Genomic DNA, 23,132 nt, shown 5'->3' on the forward strand with positions numbered 1-23,132 from the left:
CTTTTAATGAGGAGATGAGGTTGCCCTATCTTACCCGTTCGGCTAACGACCCTCCACCGATCAAGCAAGCGGTGGGTGTGAGTGTACACCCATTAAGCACCATTTTATAGGCCGCAACCTTATACCCACCTTATAGACCGGCTTCGTGAATGAGGCCTACTAACGGTAAGACTAGCATTTTAATTATACATACATATATATATATATATATATATATATATATATATATATATATATATATTAATCTTGTAATATTATATTAGTATAGGGTTGAATTTTAAAGTTGTAAAATTCTAGGGTTTGAAATTTAAATTGTCTAAATTAAACTTTTAATCACAAAACATAAATTTCAAAACTTGAGGGCAAGTTTTAAACTTTTCAAAACATATGGGATCAAATAACAAATAATCCAAATTAACATTTAATCACATAATTATCCATATTTGATTTATTTAATTATTTCTTGCAAAACAATTTACCAATTTAATTAAAATAATTAATCAATTATCACATAAGGAAATTAATGTTCAATTAATTGATAAATATCTTCAATTAGGTCAAGAATATACTCAAATATATATTAAAATCGGATTTATCTTGACCCATTAAGATTAAGGTAAGTATCCAAAAGATAAACAACAAGAAATCCCGAAACTAGCTCCTTCTGACGCTCGAACTCGCCGAGTACCACAATGGACTCCCCGAGTTTAGGCCTACTCGTCGAGTCAACTATGGAACTCGCCGGGTTCATCAGGCAGAATGACAAAATTCGAATTTTGCAAGCAACAATCAAGCAACCAATGCATCAATTCAATAGAAACCAATCAAGGCTCTGATACCACTGATGGGTTTTAGCCATATGAACATTCCTATGTGCACATACAAACCCTAATGCTTTGATCTAGGTTTCTCTAATTGAACATGCATTGTATCCAAGACTTTTGAACAATAGATCTAGGTAATAACATAAGAAAAACATATATAGAAGATTACCTTAGGTTGCTTGCTTAAATCTTCTTGTCCTTAGAGCTTAGAGTCACAATTGTCACTCCTCTAATGGCTTACAAACACCAACTTAGCAAGAGGATGATTAGAGAGAGAGGGGAGAGGGCAAGAAGTCGGCCAGGGTTCTTCCAAAGGCAAGAGTGCCGATTTCCTTGACCCCTTGGGTCTATTTATACTTGTAAGGCTCCTAGGGTTTCACCCTTAAACCCTAATTGGATAACTTAGGCCCTAAGCAATCCAATCCCCTTATGATAAGCCTTGGACGATTTCTAGGTCTATCCAAAGCCCTAAAACCGTCCACCCCTTATCCTTAAGGGATTACAGCCCAAAGTACAACTATCACACAGTTGACAGTTTATGCCCTTTTATTTAATTAAACTCTTTAAGTCACCAAATTAATTCCTAATTAATTTATGACTTATATTAATCAAATAACAATATTATTATTCCTTATATTATTCTCATAATATATAAATAATATTTCTTCTATCATTATGAATCATCTTGTAAGTTGCTATGGTGAAGGCAACCCAAAAGGATCATGCACAATCGGGTCAAATACTTGCCTAATATAGTTGCAGTCTTAGACACTATTCCAACAGAAAGGTGATGATAACTAGGTGATGATAGATATGAGATGAAGAATAGGTGATGTGAGATATGAGATGACTTTAAGATGATTTATAGATGGCGACCACTGACTAATCTAAACAAGTCATTTGGAAACACTGGCAGGCATATAACTTGTAGGTGATGAATTACGAGTTCAGGCGATGTTGTTACTACGTATTCATGTGATGATACTCTAACCTTTACTGGACACGTATTGGGGAAGCGATCCCTGAAATAGCACTGTCTATGCGATGCACGCGATGATCCTTATGAAAAGTTCTTAAAAACAACCATATACGAAGATGCGATGTAAGGCAATGAGAGATAAATACAATGTAGGAGATGACCCTTAGGGTAAATCCATAAGGAAGAATAAATAAAGATAATAGGGATGGGTAATCGAGTTAATTTTTTGACATGAAGTATGTGAAGAAACAAATTAACAATATTATTGTGGGTTGAAAACCCTATGTATTCACTAGGTTTCCCAACCTGACTCACTCAGTTTATTTGTATCACAGGTATCGATGCAAAGATACATCACACTGAGAGATTAAAGGAGATGTAACTCATTAGTGTAAATGAATGTAAGGTCTGTTTATGCTTATGTTTCTGTATTGACGATGACATCCTAATGTTTTAAAATGAATAAAAAAACACATTTCGTCCGGAAATACTTTGGTAATATATCTATCATGTTTTTCAGGAACAAATTTCGCAATAATATTCTTCAAAAATGATACTCTGATTTTTAAATAAGCATAAATAATTTTTTTAAAATAACCATGAATTTGCAGATGTCACATGATTCATAAAAAAATCTTACTCTATCTTGAACTTGGAGTCTCTTCGATTCAACGGTTAGAGATAGCAACCAAGATAGAGATTAAGAATATTGAATTGTTATTTGTTAATGGAAGCTAATGTATTTTTTTGTGTATGGCATGAAACTTTTGTACCTATAGATCCATATTGGAAGTCTGTATTGTACTCTGAAGATCTCAAATCAAGCATTTAAAGGTTAGTGTTGAAATTAGCATTGCTACAGAATAATAAGCCAAATGTTGAAGGAATGCCATTGGGTGTATATGTCCTTTGTAGCATACTTAAGAGTTTAATTTCATCCATGTAATATTATTCACTTTAGGTAAACGTGAAACACGTTTACAAACCATAAGTGTACTTAATTTACCTTTGAAAAAGACTTTTATAAAAATGAGGTATTTTATAATTTTCCAGTCAAATAAAACTGTAGTCTTTTAACCCCAATATACTTAACTATTTCATTTCCTCTTTGATTCCGACGTATCTTTAAACACTATAAGATAAGTAATAATCATTTATTAATTGGTTCCTTTATTATTTCCAATCACATAGGTCCTTTGAACCATCTTCGACTCATTACCCAATTTTTATGACAAAAAGAATATTGTAGTCTTTGTATACATCCTATTTTTGAAACAAAATATTATATATATATATATATATATATATATATATATATATATATATATATATATATATAATATTTCAAGCTTACAATTTTTATTAGCTGAGAGACAACTTTGGTCCTTTTATTTCTTCAACATAAAACTGCCATCATAGTTCTGAATAACCATAGCCATTACATTTGCTTTGAAATATGAAAATGACACCATGTAACTCATTTTCGGTAGATGAACACGATGATTCCCTTCAAACAAAACCGGATGCCAAATCCAATACCTCAGTATTACTTTAATATGAGACTTGTTGTTATTAGATCAAAAGATGATGCCAAATAAGTCACCAGCACCCACGTTGATCTTTATGGTGGTATTCAATGGTCCATGTGACTTCCCTAATATCACGTCCGAAAAAGACCGATTTGTTTATGCTTATTTAAAAATCAGAGTATCCTTTTTGAGGAATAACATTGCGGAATTTGTTTCCCATAAAACATGATAATGATATTATCAAAGCATTTCCGAAGAAATGTATTTTATTTATATTAAAACATTGGAATGTCATCGTCAAGACATAAACATAAGCATAACGAAATATTAAAAGCCTTACAGTAATTAAACTAGTGACCTAATACTCCTTGAATCTCTCAGCAGAATGTATCTTTAATATCGCTACATGTGATACAATAAACTGAGTGGGCCAGATTGGGAAACATGGTGAACACGTAGTTCAAAAACACCTACAAGTTGCAAGCCTGGTAACGTTCCATTGGACTGTCTAGAATAGTCTCTGGTTGTTATCTATACTCTGCTAGATGACATCATCTTTAAAGTCAAGGCCTCTCATCATCTATTTCATCTTTCATCTTTCATCATCTATATCATCTTTCATCTCTCATCTTCTACATCTTCTTTCATCTACCCATCTTTACCCAATATTTTTATAGGCATAATATACATATACATTTTAAATCAAATAAAACATGTATAAATCGTTCATCTAGCAGAGATATCAAGAACACAGATAATAAGAACATATAACATGTATTGATATTAAATACGTCATATTTATGTGTAAGATTAAAATAACTATGCACTCACTTGTTAAAGTGACGACTCGAAATTCAGAAAACGCTTTGCTTCTAGTAACCGTCTTTTCCTTTGACGTAACCTAGTAGCATTATAACTAAGTCTTAGTCTAATATTTATTGCAATTAATTATTAGTCTAGATTCATTATTAATTCAAAGTTTACTGATCTATAAGGGACAACCATGTAGGATCATATTGGAGGTAGAGTCCCTTTGGTATACAAAGTATACTGTTTCGAAATCCCAATTTAAACACCTCACTAAATCCAGCCTAGACATCATCCCCGTAAGCATGGTTGTAGAACTCATTACTCGGTACCTATTCGGCCGACTACCGAGTAACTAGTACTCGGGAGTACTCGAATTTGGAAATTTGTATAGAAATATTTTTAGAGAAATGATATATGTCAAAATCATAAGTTGATTGAAATATATAACAAAATTGGATACATGTGAATACACAAAAAATGAAAAACACATAATGGTCTCACTTCGTCAATAATTACTAAAAACTTAAGATATATATATATATATATATATATATATATATATATATATATATATATATATATATATATAGTAATAATCATATGTGTGTGTGTTAAATAATAAATCATTAAGTATATTATACATATTAATCACCGAGTTGACCGAATTTCACAACACTACTCAGTTCGTAAGGGGGCCATCGGGGAGTACTCGGGATTATATAACTCGCCTCGGCGAAGGGGGAGTAGCGAGTACTCGGAGGAGTAATCGGACAACTCGGCGAGTTTACAACACTGCCCGTAAGTAGATCAATCAGTATAACGACTTGGAATCACCGATAAATCTTGTTTATAGGTTCATAATAACGATGATGAATTTAAACATAAGTCACACTTAAAGCGTAACAGGTCTAGCTCAACTTACAGGGTTTCTAGCGAAAACTTAGAACTCTGTGCTCAGAACTTCGTCGTAGAATCTTTTTTCTAAAAAGGTTATTGTAGCGCTTTAGTGCTCACCTTACTATTATGAAACTACAGAAAGAAAAGTTGAATCACGAGGGACCGAAATGCTCGGGGGATAAGAAGAGAACGACTCTTGAATCAATAGAATGGTGCAAGAAGTATGAGAGCCTAGAGTCTCATATTTATAGTAATTGAATTTTCAAAAACTACTATTGAATTTTAAAAAATCACCCTTTATAGTTAATTAAACGACCGAATGCCCCTTTATAATATTATTTTAAATAGATTTAATGATATTTGTATTAAACTAATGTCGAAAATATTCAATATCAGTCTTATAACAACTGCATCGTTGATACCTTTCTAATGATATATATATATATATATATATATATATATATATATATATATATATATATATATTATTTTAATACGTAAATATGCTATTATATATTATAACTTGTTCATACGAACTTCGATTTTGACGTTCTTTATATCCATGCGTAGCTATCGACAAGATCTACAGCTTTCGTTTAGACTCCGTCGGCTAATTTTTGCTTTATTTTTCGTTCATATTTTTATAAAATTAAATGATTTGTTAAAATCATAACTCTTTCGTACGAACTCCGTTTTTAACATTATTTTTCTCAAAATTCTTATTTAAAAGAATACTACGATTTTTTTTTTGGTGACTTAGCTAAAAGTCAACCATTCTTTTCGTAGTTTTTTACGTCACATATTCCTTGTGCGTGACTAATTTTTATATCTTTTAAAAATCATATCTAAATCATATGGATTCGGATTTCTACGAAATTTATATTTTCTGGATCGAGACGACGTATATTTTCTAAATTATATATATATATATATATATATATATATATATATATATATATATATATATATATATATGTTTTGTCGCACTTATTTTCACGATTTACCGGCGATTCGGCTGGTTTTTCCTATTTTATTATATTATAATAATCATAAAACACATAATATTCACATAATTCTTCTTTATTACGTCAAATACGTTACAATTGTTGACTCTATCTATTGTTTTGGTTAATATTATTTATCCTAGATAATCTTCTATAAAATAAATTATTTTTAACGTTTATTATATCTTAATTGATTTGCCTGAATCTACGGTTGTTACATACTGGTAATTTGAGTTCAATCAAAAATAGGTTTCATGTTTGGGATGTTTCTTGGTGTTTTATTTGGAATTGGGATTATGGTGGGTTGGCGTCATATGACGAGACAAAGAAGCAAAAATCGCACTGCCAAGGTAATTAGTTACATTATCATCAAATTTTTGTTATAACTAGTTGATTATGAAGAATTTGATTATTATATACTAGGCGTGAGACTCATGTATTACATGGATTTATCCTAGATAATCTTCTATAAAATAAATTATTTTTAACGTTTATTATATCTTAATTGATTTGCCTGAATCTACGGTTGTTACATACCGGTGATTTGAGTTCAATCAAAAATAGGTTTCATGTTTGGGATGTTTCTTGGTGTTTTATTTGGAATTGGGATTATGGTGGGTTGGCGTCATATGATGAGACAAAGAAGCAAAAATCGCATTGCCAAGGTAATTAGTTACATTATCATCAAATTTTTGTTATAACTAGTTGATTATGAAGAATTTGATTATTATATACTAGGTATGAGACTCATGTATTACATGGGTTTATTTAAAAAAATTAAATATGAAATTTTAACAATTTGAAAATTTTAAATTTATAAGAAATATGAGAAAATATTTGAATTATTAAAATTAATGAGGTTTTAATGTATTGAATACATCTACTCTAATAAATGAAGATTTTTTTTGCCACATGTCATCTTTTCTTTCATTTGGACATATGACATTTTCTAGAATTTTTAAATTTTATATTCTTCCACTTGTCATTTTATTGTATTTTTCATTTTATTAAATTAAAATTCTACATTTAATATGTAAAGTAATATATATGTAAGGTATTTATTAGAAAAAGTTTATATGTAAGGTATATAAACTTTTTCTAATAAATACCTTACATATATATATTACTTTACATATTAAATGTAGAATTTTAATTTAATAAAATGAAAAATACAATAAAATGACAAGTGGAAGAATATAAAATTTAAAAATTCTAGAAAATGTCATGTGTCCAGATAAAGAAAAAGATGACATGTGACAAAAAAACCTTCATTTATTAGAGTAGATATTGAGTTTGTGTAATATAATAATTGTTCATTAGGAATTCGTATTAAGTATTCACATTTGACTTTGTTATCTTATTAGTTTTAATGATGATAGAGTTTATACAAAATAGTTTGAGCATTATTGAGATGCTTTACTTTCATTTGCAACAATGTTTCACTTTTTTTTTTTTTTTTTTTTTTTTTTTTTTTTTTTTTGCAAAAGTGGTTATTTTAGATTGCCGAATTACATTTGTTGGATCAGTATCCTGTATGACATACATTTGTTACGGTTTATTCGTTCACACCATTCAACTCTGTTCTCTTTTTTGTTTTCCAGTGTAACAATTAAGTAGGATCTTTTTCTCTAAAATTCCAAAAATATGAAATTTTAAAAATACTTGAAGCCTTTATGATATGTGGAAAGCAAGAGGGTGTTTGGAAATGTGTTTTAAGTTTGATTACAGCAACTTGAACTCTTGAAGAATTGGAATCTGAAATTATATAATCAGTTAATTTGTAAGAGACACAGACACAATGCAAGTTTACTTTGTTTTTGTCCTTTGTTTGATACTAATTTTAATGTAACACATTTGCTTTGTCGAGTTTTTAGAAACGAATAAAAGCAAAAAACAATTGCAACAGATGAAGATAACTATAAAGAAGCTATTGAAGTCTCATTTAATGTTTTTTCTCCCCCAAGGAATTTGTAAGTACCATGAAACCATTTTTAATTATTTTTATCTTATGCTGTTTTTTTCTCCCCAAGGAATTTGTAAGTACCATGAAGCCATTTTTAATTATTTTTATCTTATGTTGTTTTTTTATGACAATTCATATAATAATAATATATAATACTTTCCTTTTATGAACACCTGGTTCAAATTTGAAACAATAAATAACAATTTCATATTTATAAAAACCATGTTGAAATTTGAAAGGACTCAACACTATGTGTAACTTGTATTGGTGAAGTTGAGTGTGCTGATCATATTCTTATGAGATGCTCATATGCAAGACTTATGATAGAACAAGATTTTGAATGGTGTGGATTAAACAAAGAAGAATTCAATGATGTTGGTGAACTACTTCATTTTGCAGCTTTATAGGGTCGATGTCCAGTGGCGAATCTAGGACTTGAACTAAAGGGTGTCCAATTCAAATAGAGTGACAAAAAAATTGAAAAAAAATATATATTTTATTGGATCGGGTTGTCCGTAATACCTTGGTTATTACCAAATATCAAAGTTAATGATAAAACAAATATCGGTAACAATTATTAACTATATACAAACATTTGTATTAAATAAAAAAACTAATGACCTAACATCACATTTAAAATATTCTATGTTTTTAAATTATGTATTAATACTCATATTTATAAAATTTGATATAAGTTATTAACATGAATTAACATCACTTCTTATTTCGAATATGTCATTGAGTTGAGATTTATAAATAATTTGGTCTAAACTTAAATTTAGTTTCGGTTTAAATCTTTATATTCTTTACATCAAAAACTTTTAAATTATCTAATAAAAATATGGGACATAGTAAAATAATAGGAAATATTAAACCCTACAGTAAAAGTATAGTACCTTTATCAATTGTCGGACAACATGTTTTTTCTCACAGTTTCCAATTTACAGGAAAAATGCTTTTCAAATCTTGTTCACTCCTCACTCAAAATCCACTTGCAAGATTTCCAAGAGAAGAAATACTACTCCATCCTGTAGAACAAGCACCACTGACCGGAGAGGTGGAGAAGGGTGTTGAAGCATATGTTAGTAGACGAAGGAGACTATAGAGAGGTAAATAGGGCAGCGACGGGATGTGGCGGCGAGCACCGGAGAGCAAGATAGCGGTTGATTGTGGAGGTCAAGAACGGCGGGCAGTGGTGGTGTACGATCCGGGAAACTCAATTTATATGAAAAATTAGTGAGATAGTGAAATTATTCGGTTGTTTGGTTGTTATTTATATTTTTTCTCACTTTCCGTTTCCTATTTTTTCTCACCGTTTCCATGTGATAAATTTTTATAATATATTACAATTATATATGGATTATTGTTATTGATTTGGTTTGGTTAAAAATTTCATGGGTGTCATTCCAAAATATTCAAGGGTGTCCTTAGAGAAAGTCTTATATACTGTGTAAATAAAATTTGAAAGTAAGGGGTGTCCAAGGACACCCTTTGAATGTATGTAGGGTCGCCCCTGTCGATGTCCTAAAAAACACATTAAACTGCTATGTATTTACTACAGTCCGCTATGGAATCTTTGGATGATCAGGAATAGAGATGAGCATATGGACCGGGGAACCGGCCGGAACCGGTCCCGGAACTAGAACCCGATGGAACTGGTCGGGCCGGGACCGGTACTATAATATCGTCAATTTTTGGAACCGGGAGCCGGTCGTTTGAACCGACTCAAAACGGGGAACCGAACCGGATAACTCACTCAAATTTTGAAAGTTGCATAACTCACTCAATTTAACTTTTTTTTTACCTGAATCTTATTCCTACATGTAGATTATGATTTGCAATTAAGTTTAGACTATAAAAATGTTTGATTTGGTTAAAAATTGAATGAGTTACAAGCCTCGCAAGGAATGGTATCAAATTTAAAAAAATTATGTTTCAGCAATTAAATGTAAACTGACTTTGTTGTTGAAATGTGCATACCTCACTCAATTTAACTTTTTTTGACTTGAATCTTTTTGCTATATGTAGATTACGATTTATAGTTAAGTTTAGACTATAAAAACGCTTGATTTTGTTAAAAATTGAATGATTTACAAGCCCCGCAAGGAAGAGTGTCAAATCAGAATTTTTTTTATGTTTCAACAATTAAATGTAATCTGACTTTGTTGTTCAAATGTGCATACCTCACTCAATTTAACTTTTTTTTGACCTGAATCTTCTTCCTACATGTATATGAGGATTTGTAGTTAAGTTTAAACTATAAAAACGCTTGATTTGGTAAAAAATTGAATGAGTTACAAGCCCCGCAAGGAAGGGTGTCATAACATATTTTTTTTTTTTTATGTTTCAACAATTAAATGTAATCTGACTATGTTGTTCAAATGTACATACCTCACTCAATTTAACTTGTTTTGACCTGAATCTTTTTCCTACATTTATATGAGGATTTGTAGTTAAGTTTAAACTATAAAAACGCTTGACTTAGTTAAATATTGAATGGGTTACAAGCCCCGCAAGGAAGGATGTCAAATTAGAATTTTTTTATATTACAACAATTAAACGTAATCTGATTTTGTTGTTCAAATGTGCATAACACACTCAATCTGGGTTTTTTTTTTACCTGAATCTTTTTCCTACACGTAGTTCAGGTTTTGTAGTTAAGTTTAGAGTATAAAAACGCTTGATTTGGTTAAAAATTGAATGAGTTACAAGCCCCACTAGGAAGTATGTCAAATCAGACCGGTTCCAAAATCGAAAACTCGGCTAAAACCGGAACCGGTAGAACCGTCGGACCGGTTCAGTTCTTGATTTTGGCCAAAGCCGGTTCCCGGGTCGGGTCGGTTCCGGCCGGTTCACTCCGTTTGCTCATGCCTAATCAGGAATGATAGATTATTTAGAGTATCTACTACAATCTATAGAGGCACTGAAAACATCAAAGCGATGACATATTTATGGCTCATATGCAGGGGCAATGGTCAAGTTGGTAAATCGATAGATTTGAATTCCCCCCCCCCCCCCCCCCCCCCCCCTTTCCCCTATGTAATGAACTAAAAATTAAAAACTATGTTTGTTCTTCTTTGCTCTTGCCTAGTCACTTACTAAACATTGAGTTTTTTTTTAATATATTTTGTTGTTTCTAAAAAAATTCAGATTTTTGGGTTGTGGTTGCAACATTGAAGGTAGTTTAATTCTTCATTTATATTTCATTTTCCTTATTCATTTTTTGTTAATTAAATGAAAAAAAATATATATTTTAGGAGTTCATTGATAATGAAGGTGGTGGTGAATCAACAATTATTCAAGCATTATGCATGTATCATGATTTTTCTGAAAGATTATCCTACATAAGTTGGAAGTGAACAAAAGTTAGTTGCAAATGACGATGGTTTGGATGATTACTAAAAGGTACTACAATGATGATTATGCATCTTATATCATCATTTGTCCCATTATCACTTATATGTAATTTCGTTTTTTCTAATTGTAGCTGGACTCTTTTACACGTTATTTTTCAAGGATAAATTTAATTTTGTTTTGATATTATCAATGAGTGACATTGAACCACCATTGACCTATTTGGCATTAACTTATTAAAAAAAAATCCAATTTCCAAATTCTATTTCTAGTCGTTCCAGAAAAACAACCAATAATTATTTTTCCAGATTAAATATTTATTTAACTTAATAATATTTTTTTAATAAAAATGCTTATCATCTTATTGTGTTCATAAAAATAGGATTTTACAAAATATGTTTGGTTTAAATTATATGGTAGCAAAAAACAATAGATTGATAAAATATTTTAAAAAATATATTTCGGATAACTTAACCTATTTCAAAAAGGGAAAATGACTTGTAAGGGTAACGAAGTATTAGACTTGTACAAAAAATACCATTAAACTTTTTTTTGTACACATATTACCAATCAACTATAGCTTTTGTACACATATGACCATTAAACTTCACATTTGTTCAAAAATACCATTATGTTACCGGTAATAGTAGGTCACCAACCACGTAACATGCCACGTGGCATGTCATGTGGCTGCTGCGGTGGATTTTATTGTATATTATGTACACATTATACCATTAAACTTTTTTTTGTACACATTATACCATTAAACTTTTTTGTGTACATTTTACCATTAAACTTTTTTTCCACATTTTACCATTAATCTTATATAATTTATTCAAAAAATATCATTTCAAAAAATACATATTTTTACATAAAATGAGTTTTCCATCACCTATTGTGACTCCCTGGTTTTGTAAGGTTAGGGGGAAACGGTTTTTTTTTTAAATGACACTAAAGACTTTCTTTTACAACTACATTGTGAATTTATGTTGGTCATACATCAATTGAAACCCAGAAGGTTTGAACTCGAGACTTTTATCTGGAGCGGCGAAGAAATACTCAATTGTTTATTATTTTAGCTAATGTCTAATAAACATATTCTTATAAGGGATTTTCTTAGGAAACTATGTTTGAGGCACACTTATAAACTCATGAAACATTTTGTACATGTTACCTTATTATAATCCCCCCTCTTCTTGATTATGATTGATGATTAAAAAAGCGCATTGAAATTATGTCGTTGTTTACCGATAGGAAAATGATTTATAATGATAAGTTTACTAAAATTTAGAAAATCAGTAAAATCCACATCAGGTGATGGAAAACCTACTTTTATGTAATAATATGTATTTTTTGAAATGATATTTTTTCAATAAATTATATAACATTAATGTTAAAATGTGTACAAAAAAAGTTTAATGGTAAAATGTATACAAAAAAAAAAGTTTAATGGTATAATGTATATAAAAAATAGTTTAATGGTATAATGTGTACATAATAAACAGTAAAATCCACGTCAGCAGCCACATGGCATGCCACGTGGCATGCTACGTAGCTAATGACATATTATTATCGGTAATATAATGATATTTTTTAAACAAATATGAAGTTTAATGGTCATATGTACAAAAGTTATAGTTGATTGGTGATGTGTGTACAAAAAAAAAGTTCAATGGTATTTTTTATACAAGTCTAATACTTTGTTACCTTACAAGTCATTTTCCCATTTCAAAAACATCTTTTTATTTTCCAAACATTTTTTTAAGTTTATTGGTTCTTTTTAAAAACAAATTAACATTTCTCAAACTTAATTCCAAATACCTCTAATAAATCAAATCAGTGAATCGCCCATGGCCCAAAAAATGTTTAAAGTTTAAAATTTTGAAAAAGAAAGTAAGAGTGAGATTAGAGGCCAGAAGTGATAACCAACGTCAGGACTACAAACCTAGCTACATAATCAAAGTTCTTAGTCCAAAAGCAATGTCTAAAACTCTAATTGTGGGCTCTTCCTTCCGATAACCACCTTCAGATAATTTTATCTTGTCTTTAATTCAATACATCAAAGGATAAACGACTGATAGTTATAGGCCCCCGATAAGAATGGCCTATGTAACCTCAAGTTAGACCTGCACATTTGCGGTCTCAGACCGGTCTTTTTGAGGTCGGTCTCGGAACGGTCCGGTATTTTATCAGACCGGTCTCGTTCGGTCTTTTTTCGATCCGGTCTTTTTTCGGACCGATCTTTTTGCGGATCGGTCTTTTTCGGTCTCGTCTATCGGTCTTTTTTGGTTCGATTTATGGGTTTTTTTGTTCGGTTTTGGTATTTTTCGAATCTTTTGTTTTGGTTTCGAGTTTTTTCCAGTAATAAATGTGAGATTATCACCAAAATAATAAATTAAGATTTATTAAAAATGATAATTTAAATTTAATAAAAAAAATGATATAAATTAGATAGTTTGTGATTAAAAATTATATAATTAACACAAAAATTCTATATTTATAAAGTTTGGTTACAAGCATTGTTACAAAAAAAAGAGAGATTAATCGTGGATTAATCGCTTGACGTTTTCCAACCGTCAAGGATTAAGGCATTAATCGGCTTGGTGTGATTAATCGACAACAAAAGTAAAAAAAAATCAAAAAAGGTAAAAAAAATTAAAAATTCAAAAAAACAACTTTTTTTTACTCCAAAGTTTTCAAATTTTCAAAATTTCAAATATTATACCAAAATGTTCATATTTTTGTATTTTCAAATTTTCAAATTACAAATTTTCTTATTTTTCAATTTTTGAAGTACTTGTTTTTCTTAAGATATATTAATATTTAATTAATTTTAATATTTTTTAATAATCTGTGGTCCCCGATTAATCCTCGCCAAGACCGATTAATCATTTAACAACAGTCGACCGTCGAGCTACCGTCAAACGATTTTTACAACCTTGGTTACAAGTCTATTTTTTCAGACCGGACTCAGACCAGTCCGGTCTTTTTTAGGACCGATCTCCAAACGGTCTGGTCTTTTTCGGACCGGTCCGGGACGGTCTCAAGCTGGTCTTTTTTCGGTCCAGTCTTTTTTACGACCGGTCTTTCTTCGGTCCGGTCTCGGGCTTTTTTTGGGTCCGGTCTAAGACCAGTCTTTTTGTGCAGGTCTACCACAAGTTGAACGCCCTTATGAGCTTTTGGCCAAGCCTACTCACAAAGGAACTCTTTAACATGTTTTAGTTTTTACTTATATTATATACAAAACTTCATAAATGGTCCTTCTAGTTTCACAAAATCTAAAGTTTCGTCCCTAATTTTAAAAAAATTCACGGATGGTCCCTATGGTTTCAAAACTTTTAAGTAAAGGTCCATATTGCTAATTCCGTCAGGTTTTGTCCATTAAGTGAAGGACATTTCCGCCATTTCACTATCATAGGCATAGCCGGTGGTAGGGGGGGGGGGGGGGGGGGGGGGGGGGGGGCAACCAGGGCCTGGTTTTGTAAGGGGCCCTTTATTTTTAATATATTCAATTGCAGCCCATTTTAATCTCTTAGCCCAAATCTTTTCTTAGTCCACAAACGTAGATAGCAGGTCGGCACTCGACAACAAAGGCTTCAGTGACTATTCATTAACTGACAATTAATATTAATTAATTGATTATTAGCGGCTTAGGCACTTATCACATCCGTTACTATGAATTCGCTGCGGCAGAAGAGAAGGAGAAGCATTGAAATTGATCATTCATAACTTCATATCAGGCAATTGTCTAATTGATTATTCACTTATTCAGATAATCAGATTAATAGTTTTATTAGTTTATAATTGAATGATGATTGATGAGCAATTGAACTTGAATCATAATCAAACTTCACTAATTCAATTAAGATTGAATGTTGTTTATGTGATTATTGATTGAATTTTGAAATTAAGTTGAATTCAAAAATCTGATTATATGATTGAAGGTTAAATTCTGTTGAAAGTTGAAATTGTGATTATTATGATATTGTCATATTGAAAGTTGAAAGTAATAAAATTGTAGTGATGAAGTCTAAACAACCATCCGATAGTAAAAAACGTAAAAAGAGAAAACTAGAAGAAGAAAAGAGAAAGGCCGACGCCGGTGCTCTAGATAAGTTTATTCATAGACAACCTGTTGAAGAGAATGTTGAGCACCAATAAAATGTAGAAGTAGAAGTAGAAGAGGCAAAAGAGCAAGAGCCCGTTAAAGATCTCGTTGATATATGTAATCCAAGAAGGTGGAAAAAACTTAATTATGAATAGCTTAAACTTTTGGTTGAGAAAGGTCCTAAAAGAGATACTAGTATTATGTATGGTCCCTACGATTAATCTGGTAGACGATTTTCTGCAGCTTTATATACAAGAACTTTACCAAATTTGGAGAAGTGTGATAGAGAATAGATAGTATATTCGAAAGAGCTCGACAAGGTATTTCGTTTTTGTTGTAAAGTGTTAAGAAAAGGGATTTCTAAAGGTAAAACGGATGACAAAGGTTATTCAGATTGGCACCATGTTACGAGTAGAGTTAAAGAACACGAATTTTCCTTGGATCATCTCACAAATAGGAATACGTGGTTTAATATGCGTAAAAGATTGAACTTAAATGAAACAATTGATAAAGTTCAATACGAGCAATACAAGAAAGAAAAAGATTACCAGAATCAAGTCCTTTTGCGAATCATTGCAGTAGTGAAGTTTCTTGCTAAACATAATTTAGCATTTCGTGGATCAAATGAAAAGTTGTATAAAAAAGGTAACTATATATATATATATATATATATATATATATATATATATATATATATATATATATATATATATTCCAATTCCAATGAATACCTTTTTGCTAATTATTATTATTGATTCCACTTCTTATTTGTTAAATATATTTAACAAGTAATGGAAAATTTTTGGGTGTCATTGAAATGTTGGAAGAGTTTGACCCGATTATCAAAGAGCATATGCGACGGATCACAAATGACGAGCTTCATGTACATTATCTTGGGCACACGATCCAAAACGAACTAATACTTTCGATAGCTCACGAAATTAAAAAAGAACTTATCAAGACGATAAAGGAAGCAAAGTACTACTCAATCATACTTGATTGTACTCTTGATTCAAGTCACCAAGAATAGATGACTATAATAGTGAGGTATTTAAAGTTATCATATAATTATGTTACTGTTGAGGAGTCCTTTTTAGGTTTTTTGAATGTTGATGATACCTTCGGATAAGGACTATTTGATATTACACTTGAGGAGTTAAAGTCTTTTGGTCTTGAAATTGATGATATGCGTGGTCAAGATGATAATGGAGCAAACATGAAAGGAAAACACCAAGGAGTGCAAAAAAGATTTTTAGATATAAATCCTAGAGCATTTTACACTCCTTATGGTTGCCATTCTCTTAATCTAACATTATGTGATATGGTTAACAAGTGTGTTAAATGAAAGAAGTTTTTTGGATTCATCCAACACATTTATACTATCATTGCAAATTCTACTAAGAGGTGGGAAATCTTAAAAGATAATGTAAAAGTTTGGAGTCTTAAGTCAATGTGTCAAACTCGATGGGAAAGCCGAGTTGAGAGTGTAAAGGCTATTAAAATGCAACTTGTTGACGTACGAGAAGCTTTACTTCAAGTTGGAGAAAAAGATAATGATGTTGCAATTGCAAGTGAAGCAACTTCACTAATAGAAAAAGAACTTGGTGACTTTGAATTTTTGGTATCAACTGTTATCTGGCATGAAGTGCTAAACCATTGAATATTGTGAGTAAAAAGTTAAAGTCAAAGGATATGCATCCTGATAATGTTGTTACAGAAATAAACAAATTGATTGAGTACTTCAAGGATTATTGAGAAATGGTTTTTTAAAAGCAATTGATAAAGCTAAGGACATTGCTATTGAAATGGTATTCATCCAATATTTCCACAAAAGCGTTCGATTGAAAGGAAAAAAAGGTTTGATGAGAGTTCAAGTAGAGAAGAAGTTTCATTTACACCTGAAGAGAATTTCAGAGTTAATTATTTCTTATACTTTGTTGATCAAGCTATTTCTTCTCTTGAGACAAGATTTGAACAATTCAAAGAGTATGACAAAGTATTTGGTTTTTTATTTCCACATAATTTGAAGGAAATTGAAGATAAAGATCTTAAGTCATCTTGTCATCGTCTTGAAAAAGCACTCAAATTTGACGAAAAATCGGATATTGATGCCGATGAACTTTATACGGAGTTGAAATTATTTGAGACATTGGAAACCAATGAATTTAGCAACCCTATAGATGTTTTGAAGTTTTTGAAAAAACTTGATTATTTCCTAAATGCAAGCATTGCATATATAATATTGTTGACTATTCCAGTAACGGTGACATCTGCAGAAAGGAGTTTTTCTATGTTCAAGTTATTGAAGTCTTACTTATGCTCCACAATGTCACAAGAAAGACTTAGTGGTTTGGCAATGATATCTATCGAGAACGAAATCTTAGAGAGTATAGACTAGGGATGAGCATACGACCCGTGGGACCGGACCGGACCGGAAAAAAACCGAGACCGGACCCGGACCGAACCGGATTATCATATTAATGGGCCGGTTTTCGGGTTTGATTTTTATCAATAATCGGGTTTCGGGTTTGGACCGGACCGTACCCGAATTAAAGGATTTAACCCGGACCAGATCGGAAAACCAAAAATTATTATTATTTTTTTTATCGACAAACAGTAAGCAAGAATTACCAAAATAAAAAAAATGTTGTCCAATTGAATTGATTCGGCCTTTCCTATGGATCACATTATAGTGTCAATTTTTTTTTTGTTTCGACCTCTTCTCTTGATCGTATTATGATGTAGATTTTTTTTCTCGAAAAACCGAAAGTTACTTCCTGCTACATTTTTTGTGTTTTTGTCATAAAAGCCCCCAATTTTACACAAAAAAACCGGTTATGCCCAAAGTCGGTTTTTTTTGCCACAGATGCCTCAAATATCGGATAATTGGTTCGATTTTGCCCTTTACCTTGATTTTACCTTCTATGGCCGGTAGCTCACCTGGTCTTTTTCTCAAACCCTCTTTGCCTTCACCACCATCTTCGATTTTCCCTTCTCCACCATCAGCTTCTTTGATCGATGGGATCCAAAGAAACAAGAAAAAATTGCAGCTCTCTCACTCTCCAAAATCGATTGAAGGTTCTTCTTCCTCTTCTGATTTCGCAGCTCTCTCACTCTCTTCTCTTGCTTTGTATTATCGATCCACATTCACCTGGTAAGACCTCCGCCTCCAAGCATCGTATGCGATACAGAGGAACACACACATTGATTTGGACCTGCAAATTAATTCATCAATGAAGAAGAGAACATGTGTTCTTAATTCATCAAGATTATCAAACACAATGGTGCTAGAATTGAGATTAGTCCTTATGATTCACAAGTCTCTCTTCTCTTGCTTGGTATTATCGATCCACACTCACCAAGATTCACAACTTCCTTCTCCCTTTTTTCCCTCAAATTGCATAGAAGAATTGAGTTTCACCCCTTAGGTCGATTAACAGGTTAAATGTTTCTTTATTGCTTTATGTGTGTGCACTCTTCTCAGAAAGAAACTGGCTTCAAAATTGAAGTATCAATCCCCTTCTTTTTCTCTTAATCGATGGTGGACTAAGGTGATGGTAATGTTTTTTATATGGGTTAATGTTTTTTTCAGATTTTTATGTTGCAATTTTTGTTTTTGGTGTTCAGATGTGCTTATCAGTGCTAGATAGTGTTTGTGTGGGTGGTATTTGTTGGTTCTGAAAAGGTGAAAGGGATGATGGTCGATCCAGATGGGGTTTTTCACATTTGGGTTCTTCATCACCGGACACCCACCTTCATCATCACCATTATTGTTCTTTCTATTAATAACTTGCAACTAGTTAAAAAGAAGGGGATGGGCTGATTTTGTAATCCATCGTCTTTCATGACACCTGCTCAACTAGAAATCGGAAATTGGTATGTAGATCAATGATTTGTTTCCGATCAGAATATGGGAGAGACAGAGAGAAAGGATATCGATTTTGATGATCGATGTGGTGGGGATGGTGGATTATGGACGATAGTGGTGGTAGTGGTGGTGGTTTGTGTGTGGCTGATGGTGGTGTTGGTAGCAATGGGTGGTGGTGGTGGAAAAGTGTGGTGGTGGAGGTGATAAGTAAATATAAGGGCTTTTATGACAAATGTGACTGGAAAAGTGTAGTGGTGGAGGTGATAAGTAAATAGTGTAGTTTTTAATATAAAAATAGTGATGTTAAGTGCAACTTATATATATATATATATATATATATATATATATATATATATATATATATATATATATATATATATATATATATATATAAAAATAGTGTAGGTTTTTTTTAATAAAATAGTGTGACTTTTTACTAACGTTTTTATTTGTTTGCATACACCACATTTGCACATATTCTAATTAGAGTCTCGCATCGTACCATTGTATTCATCATATTTTATGTATTTTTTTAGTTGAATTGTGCAAACAACAAAGATACGAATGATGGATGTTACAAAATAAGATTATAATTTGAAATACTATGCTAGAGAGTGACATGACAAACAAAACCTGAAACTGTAAACAACAAACATACGAAACCTAGTTTGGTACAGGATTGGACCGAAACCGAAAACAATACTACTAAAGTCTAATTCGGTCCAAAACCTGAAACCCGATTTAGTACCCGGAACCGGACTGGACCAAACCCGGACCTGCTACACCCAAAAACGGTCCGGTTTTCGGGTAAGGTAATTCACGATTTTCGGTCTTTGGGACGGTCCGGTCTGGGTTCGGCCCGTTGCTCATCCCTAGTATAGACTATGAAGAGTTGCTCAACCAATTTGCTATCAAGAACGCTAGGAGAGCTTCACTCATATCCATATCCATATCTACATTATAATAGAGGCTTGGATCATCTACATATAATGAATTATCCTCACTATCCCCACCATCCTCACAACTTTCATATCCATTGTGATCAGTTGCCTAAATAGCCTCATTGGTTTCATATCCAAAGAGTTTGTCTCCATCTAAAACCCTTTCTCCTTGAACATTATACTCTGAATCAACTTCAGCTAAATTGAATAATCTTTTAGGATTGACTCATACTTATCTACCATATTACTTTAGACGCCACCACCATCCTTATATCTTGGAACTTCTACATTCTGGAAATTACATTATACATGATAGCTTAGCTCTTACTCTTGGCTTTTTCAATTGATCAACTTGATCTATTTCTGCTATATCTTGCACACCTCTAGTTTTTGCTCCAATGTCAACATTAAATACTTGACTTTCTTCGGTAGCATTTGACATTTTATATGGTATAATACACTTATCATATGATACAGCTTCATCAACAACAATTACTTGTGATTGTGTTACTATAAGTCCCTCACATACATGTTCATTTAAATCTATTTTCCTACTACAAGAAATTGTGTCTCCTTTTCTTGCTTTTCTTTTTATATACTCTGGTGAGACAGTTTCAGTTTCCAATTCCTCAGTGACAACCTTGGACATGGATTTATAATATGTAAAAAACCTTGTCTCCCCAGTTTCAATATATAAACTGATTTTCTATGTTTAGGTGCATATATGACCATTTTTATAACATCACCGTCATTCCTTAAGGGCGTTAAGCCATAATCCAATGGGACATCAGTGATACAATAATAGTAGTATAATGACTTTTCATTTTGGTATCATAAATCTTTAACCATTTCATCAAGATGTGTATTGAAAAAAGGTTTGTATCAATAAAGTCAAAATATGAGACAATCCCATCTACATATTTTTCTACATGGGGTCATGGTGAACAATCTAATGTAATGTATCTTAAACATGAAGTAGTTGGGAAATCCTACAACAATCACAAATTAGAAAGGGTAAACACATTAGGAGTCTTTGATCAACACATTATGAGTAAAAAATAGATGCTTTTATGTAAAAGTGTACCATATTCAGCTTCCTAGTCTATAATTTTTTTTTGGTTTTTCCATGAATATTCTAATTTCTAAACACAGAGTACCATTATCCTTTGTTTACTTGAAACCCTAAGATGCTTGAACTTGCTCTGTTAATCGGAAATTGGGAGGACGAAGGAAAATGTGGGTTTCATAGGAAAATGATGAGGTTGATAAGATGGAGAGGAAAATGGAAATACATGCATCAAGACGAAATGATCACTAACATTAAATGAGGAAGCTCAATTGAATTGATGAAAATACCCTCACATACAAAGATGTGAGAAGAGTTAACGTCTCAAATATGACGGAGTTAGCCAAAAAGAACAACCATAAATTTTTTTTGAAACCACGTGAATCAACTTTAATGACCTAAAAAGTTAAGACTAATTTTTTTTTTGAAAACCATATTTTTTTTTAATTTGTGTTTTATAAAAATCATTTTAAGAACTCTCTTGCCAACAAAAAAAAATATCTTACAAATCTATTTTATAAAAAATGAATATTGTTCGGTCATAGTTTCTTTTTCAAGATGATCATTCATCTTTTTTTAGTAATTACTCCATGATCTAGCATTTTAGGATAGCAACCATCTGTTCCCATTGTGATACGTGTCACACCGACACGCTGTGGCACAATATCCCAAACACACATAGCACGGTTTCTCTACGTGTCATCGATCGACGTAACTTGTGCAAATCTATTTAAGGCATATCCCAATCTTCTTCGGTTCAATCTACCATCCAACTAAAAGAAGATCATACAAACTTTCTCACTGTGAAACAAAATGCAGACAGGCAAGAATACAGGATCATCCGTCAAGGAGTCGGCGGCGAACATGGCCGCCTCCGCCAAAGCTGGAATGGAAAAGACCAAAGCCACCCTTCAAGAGAAGGTTTCCATTATTGGTTCTTCTGTTAATTTCGCGTATGATTTCTGATGATTACCATTTAGCATCTCATAGTTTGTTTGTTTGTTTTTTTTTTCTTCGGAATTAATAGGGGGAGAAGATGACTGCTCATGACCCGATGCAGAAGGAGATGGCTAGGGAGAAGAAGGAGGAGAAGAAGCACGAAGCTGAGTATGAGAAGGAGGCGGCTCGTGAGCACAACGCTGCACAGAGACAGGCGGGGGGAACCACCGGTGTTACCGGCCACCACACAGGCACCGGCGGCACCTACCTTTGATGGATTTGCATGCATGTATAGGAGGTTGTAGTGTGGAATGGATGCATGCTTAATAATATGTTTCTGTTTGGCGTTTTTAGCAGTCTTGCTTTGTTTTGTGTTTCTTTTTGTGGTTTGTGTTAACGTTGTACAGTTTGCATATGATGTACTCGGGAAGTACCCATCGTTAATAATACCTCGTTTGAATTAGTACGTAGCTTAGGGAGTATGTTATCTTGCAATATATATATTTAAAAAAAAAATATTTGTTACTATATGAAACATTGGTATAATATTAGTCATTTTATTATATTAAATAGTTTTTATTTATTTATTATTTTTTTAGCTGATATTTTCTAGTTACTGGTTGAACTATTTAATTTAATTATTTATTAAACTACATCACATGTGCCCCCACTGACATTTTTCTCCCGAGGATGTCCTTGGATACGATTCCCACCCGCATAAATCTATTGAAGAGGGGTATCCCATTGCAATCGACTTTGTGTCCCATTTGCAACTCAAAAAACGAAACTACCTTTCATCTTTTTATTGAACCTTCCACGAATAAGGAGGTTAGAGAGAAGCTGTGTGCAT

At 32.1% G+C, this 23,132-nt stretch overlaps 2 protein-coding genes across 2 annotated transcripts; both read left to right on the forward strand.

Annotated features, from left to right (window-relative positions):
- Positions 1–15,941: 15,941 nt before the first annotated feature.
- LOC111878679 (uncharacterized) lies at positions 15,942–17,866 on the forward strand. The gene is made up of 3 exons (XM_052767653.1): positions 15,942–16,113; positions 16,890–17,089; positions 17,303–17,866. The coding sequence occupies exons 1-3, from the start codon at positions 15,942–15,944 to the stop codon at positions 17,864–17,866; spliced, it is 936 nt and encodes a 311-aa protein (XP_052623613.1).
- Positions 17,867–22,095: 4,229 nt separating this feature from the next.
- LOC111878613 (11 kDa late embryogenesis abundant protein) lies at positions 22,096–22,810 on the forward strand. Its single transcript, XM_023875123.3, has 2 exons — positions 22,096–22,264; positions 22,371–22,810. Exons 1-2 carry the CDS (start codon positions 22,157–22,159, stop codon positions 22,554–22,556), a joined length of 294 nt encoding a protein of 97 aa, XP_023730891.1. The 5' UTR covers positions 22,096–22,156; the 3' UTR covers positions 22,557–22,810.
- The last annotated feature ends 322 nt before the right edge of the window (positions 22,811–23,132 follow it).

This window comes from Lactuca sativa, chromosome 9, assembly GCF_002870075.4.
Source record: "Lactuca sativa cultivar Salinas chromosome 9, Lsat_Salinas_v11, whole genome shotgun sequence".
Taxonomy (NCBI): Eukaryota; Viridiplantae; Streptophyta; class Magnoliopsida; order Asterales; family Asteraceae; genus Lactuca; species Lactuca sativa.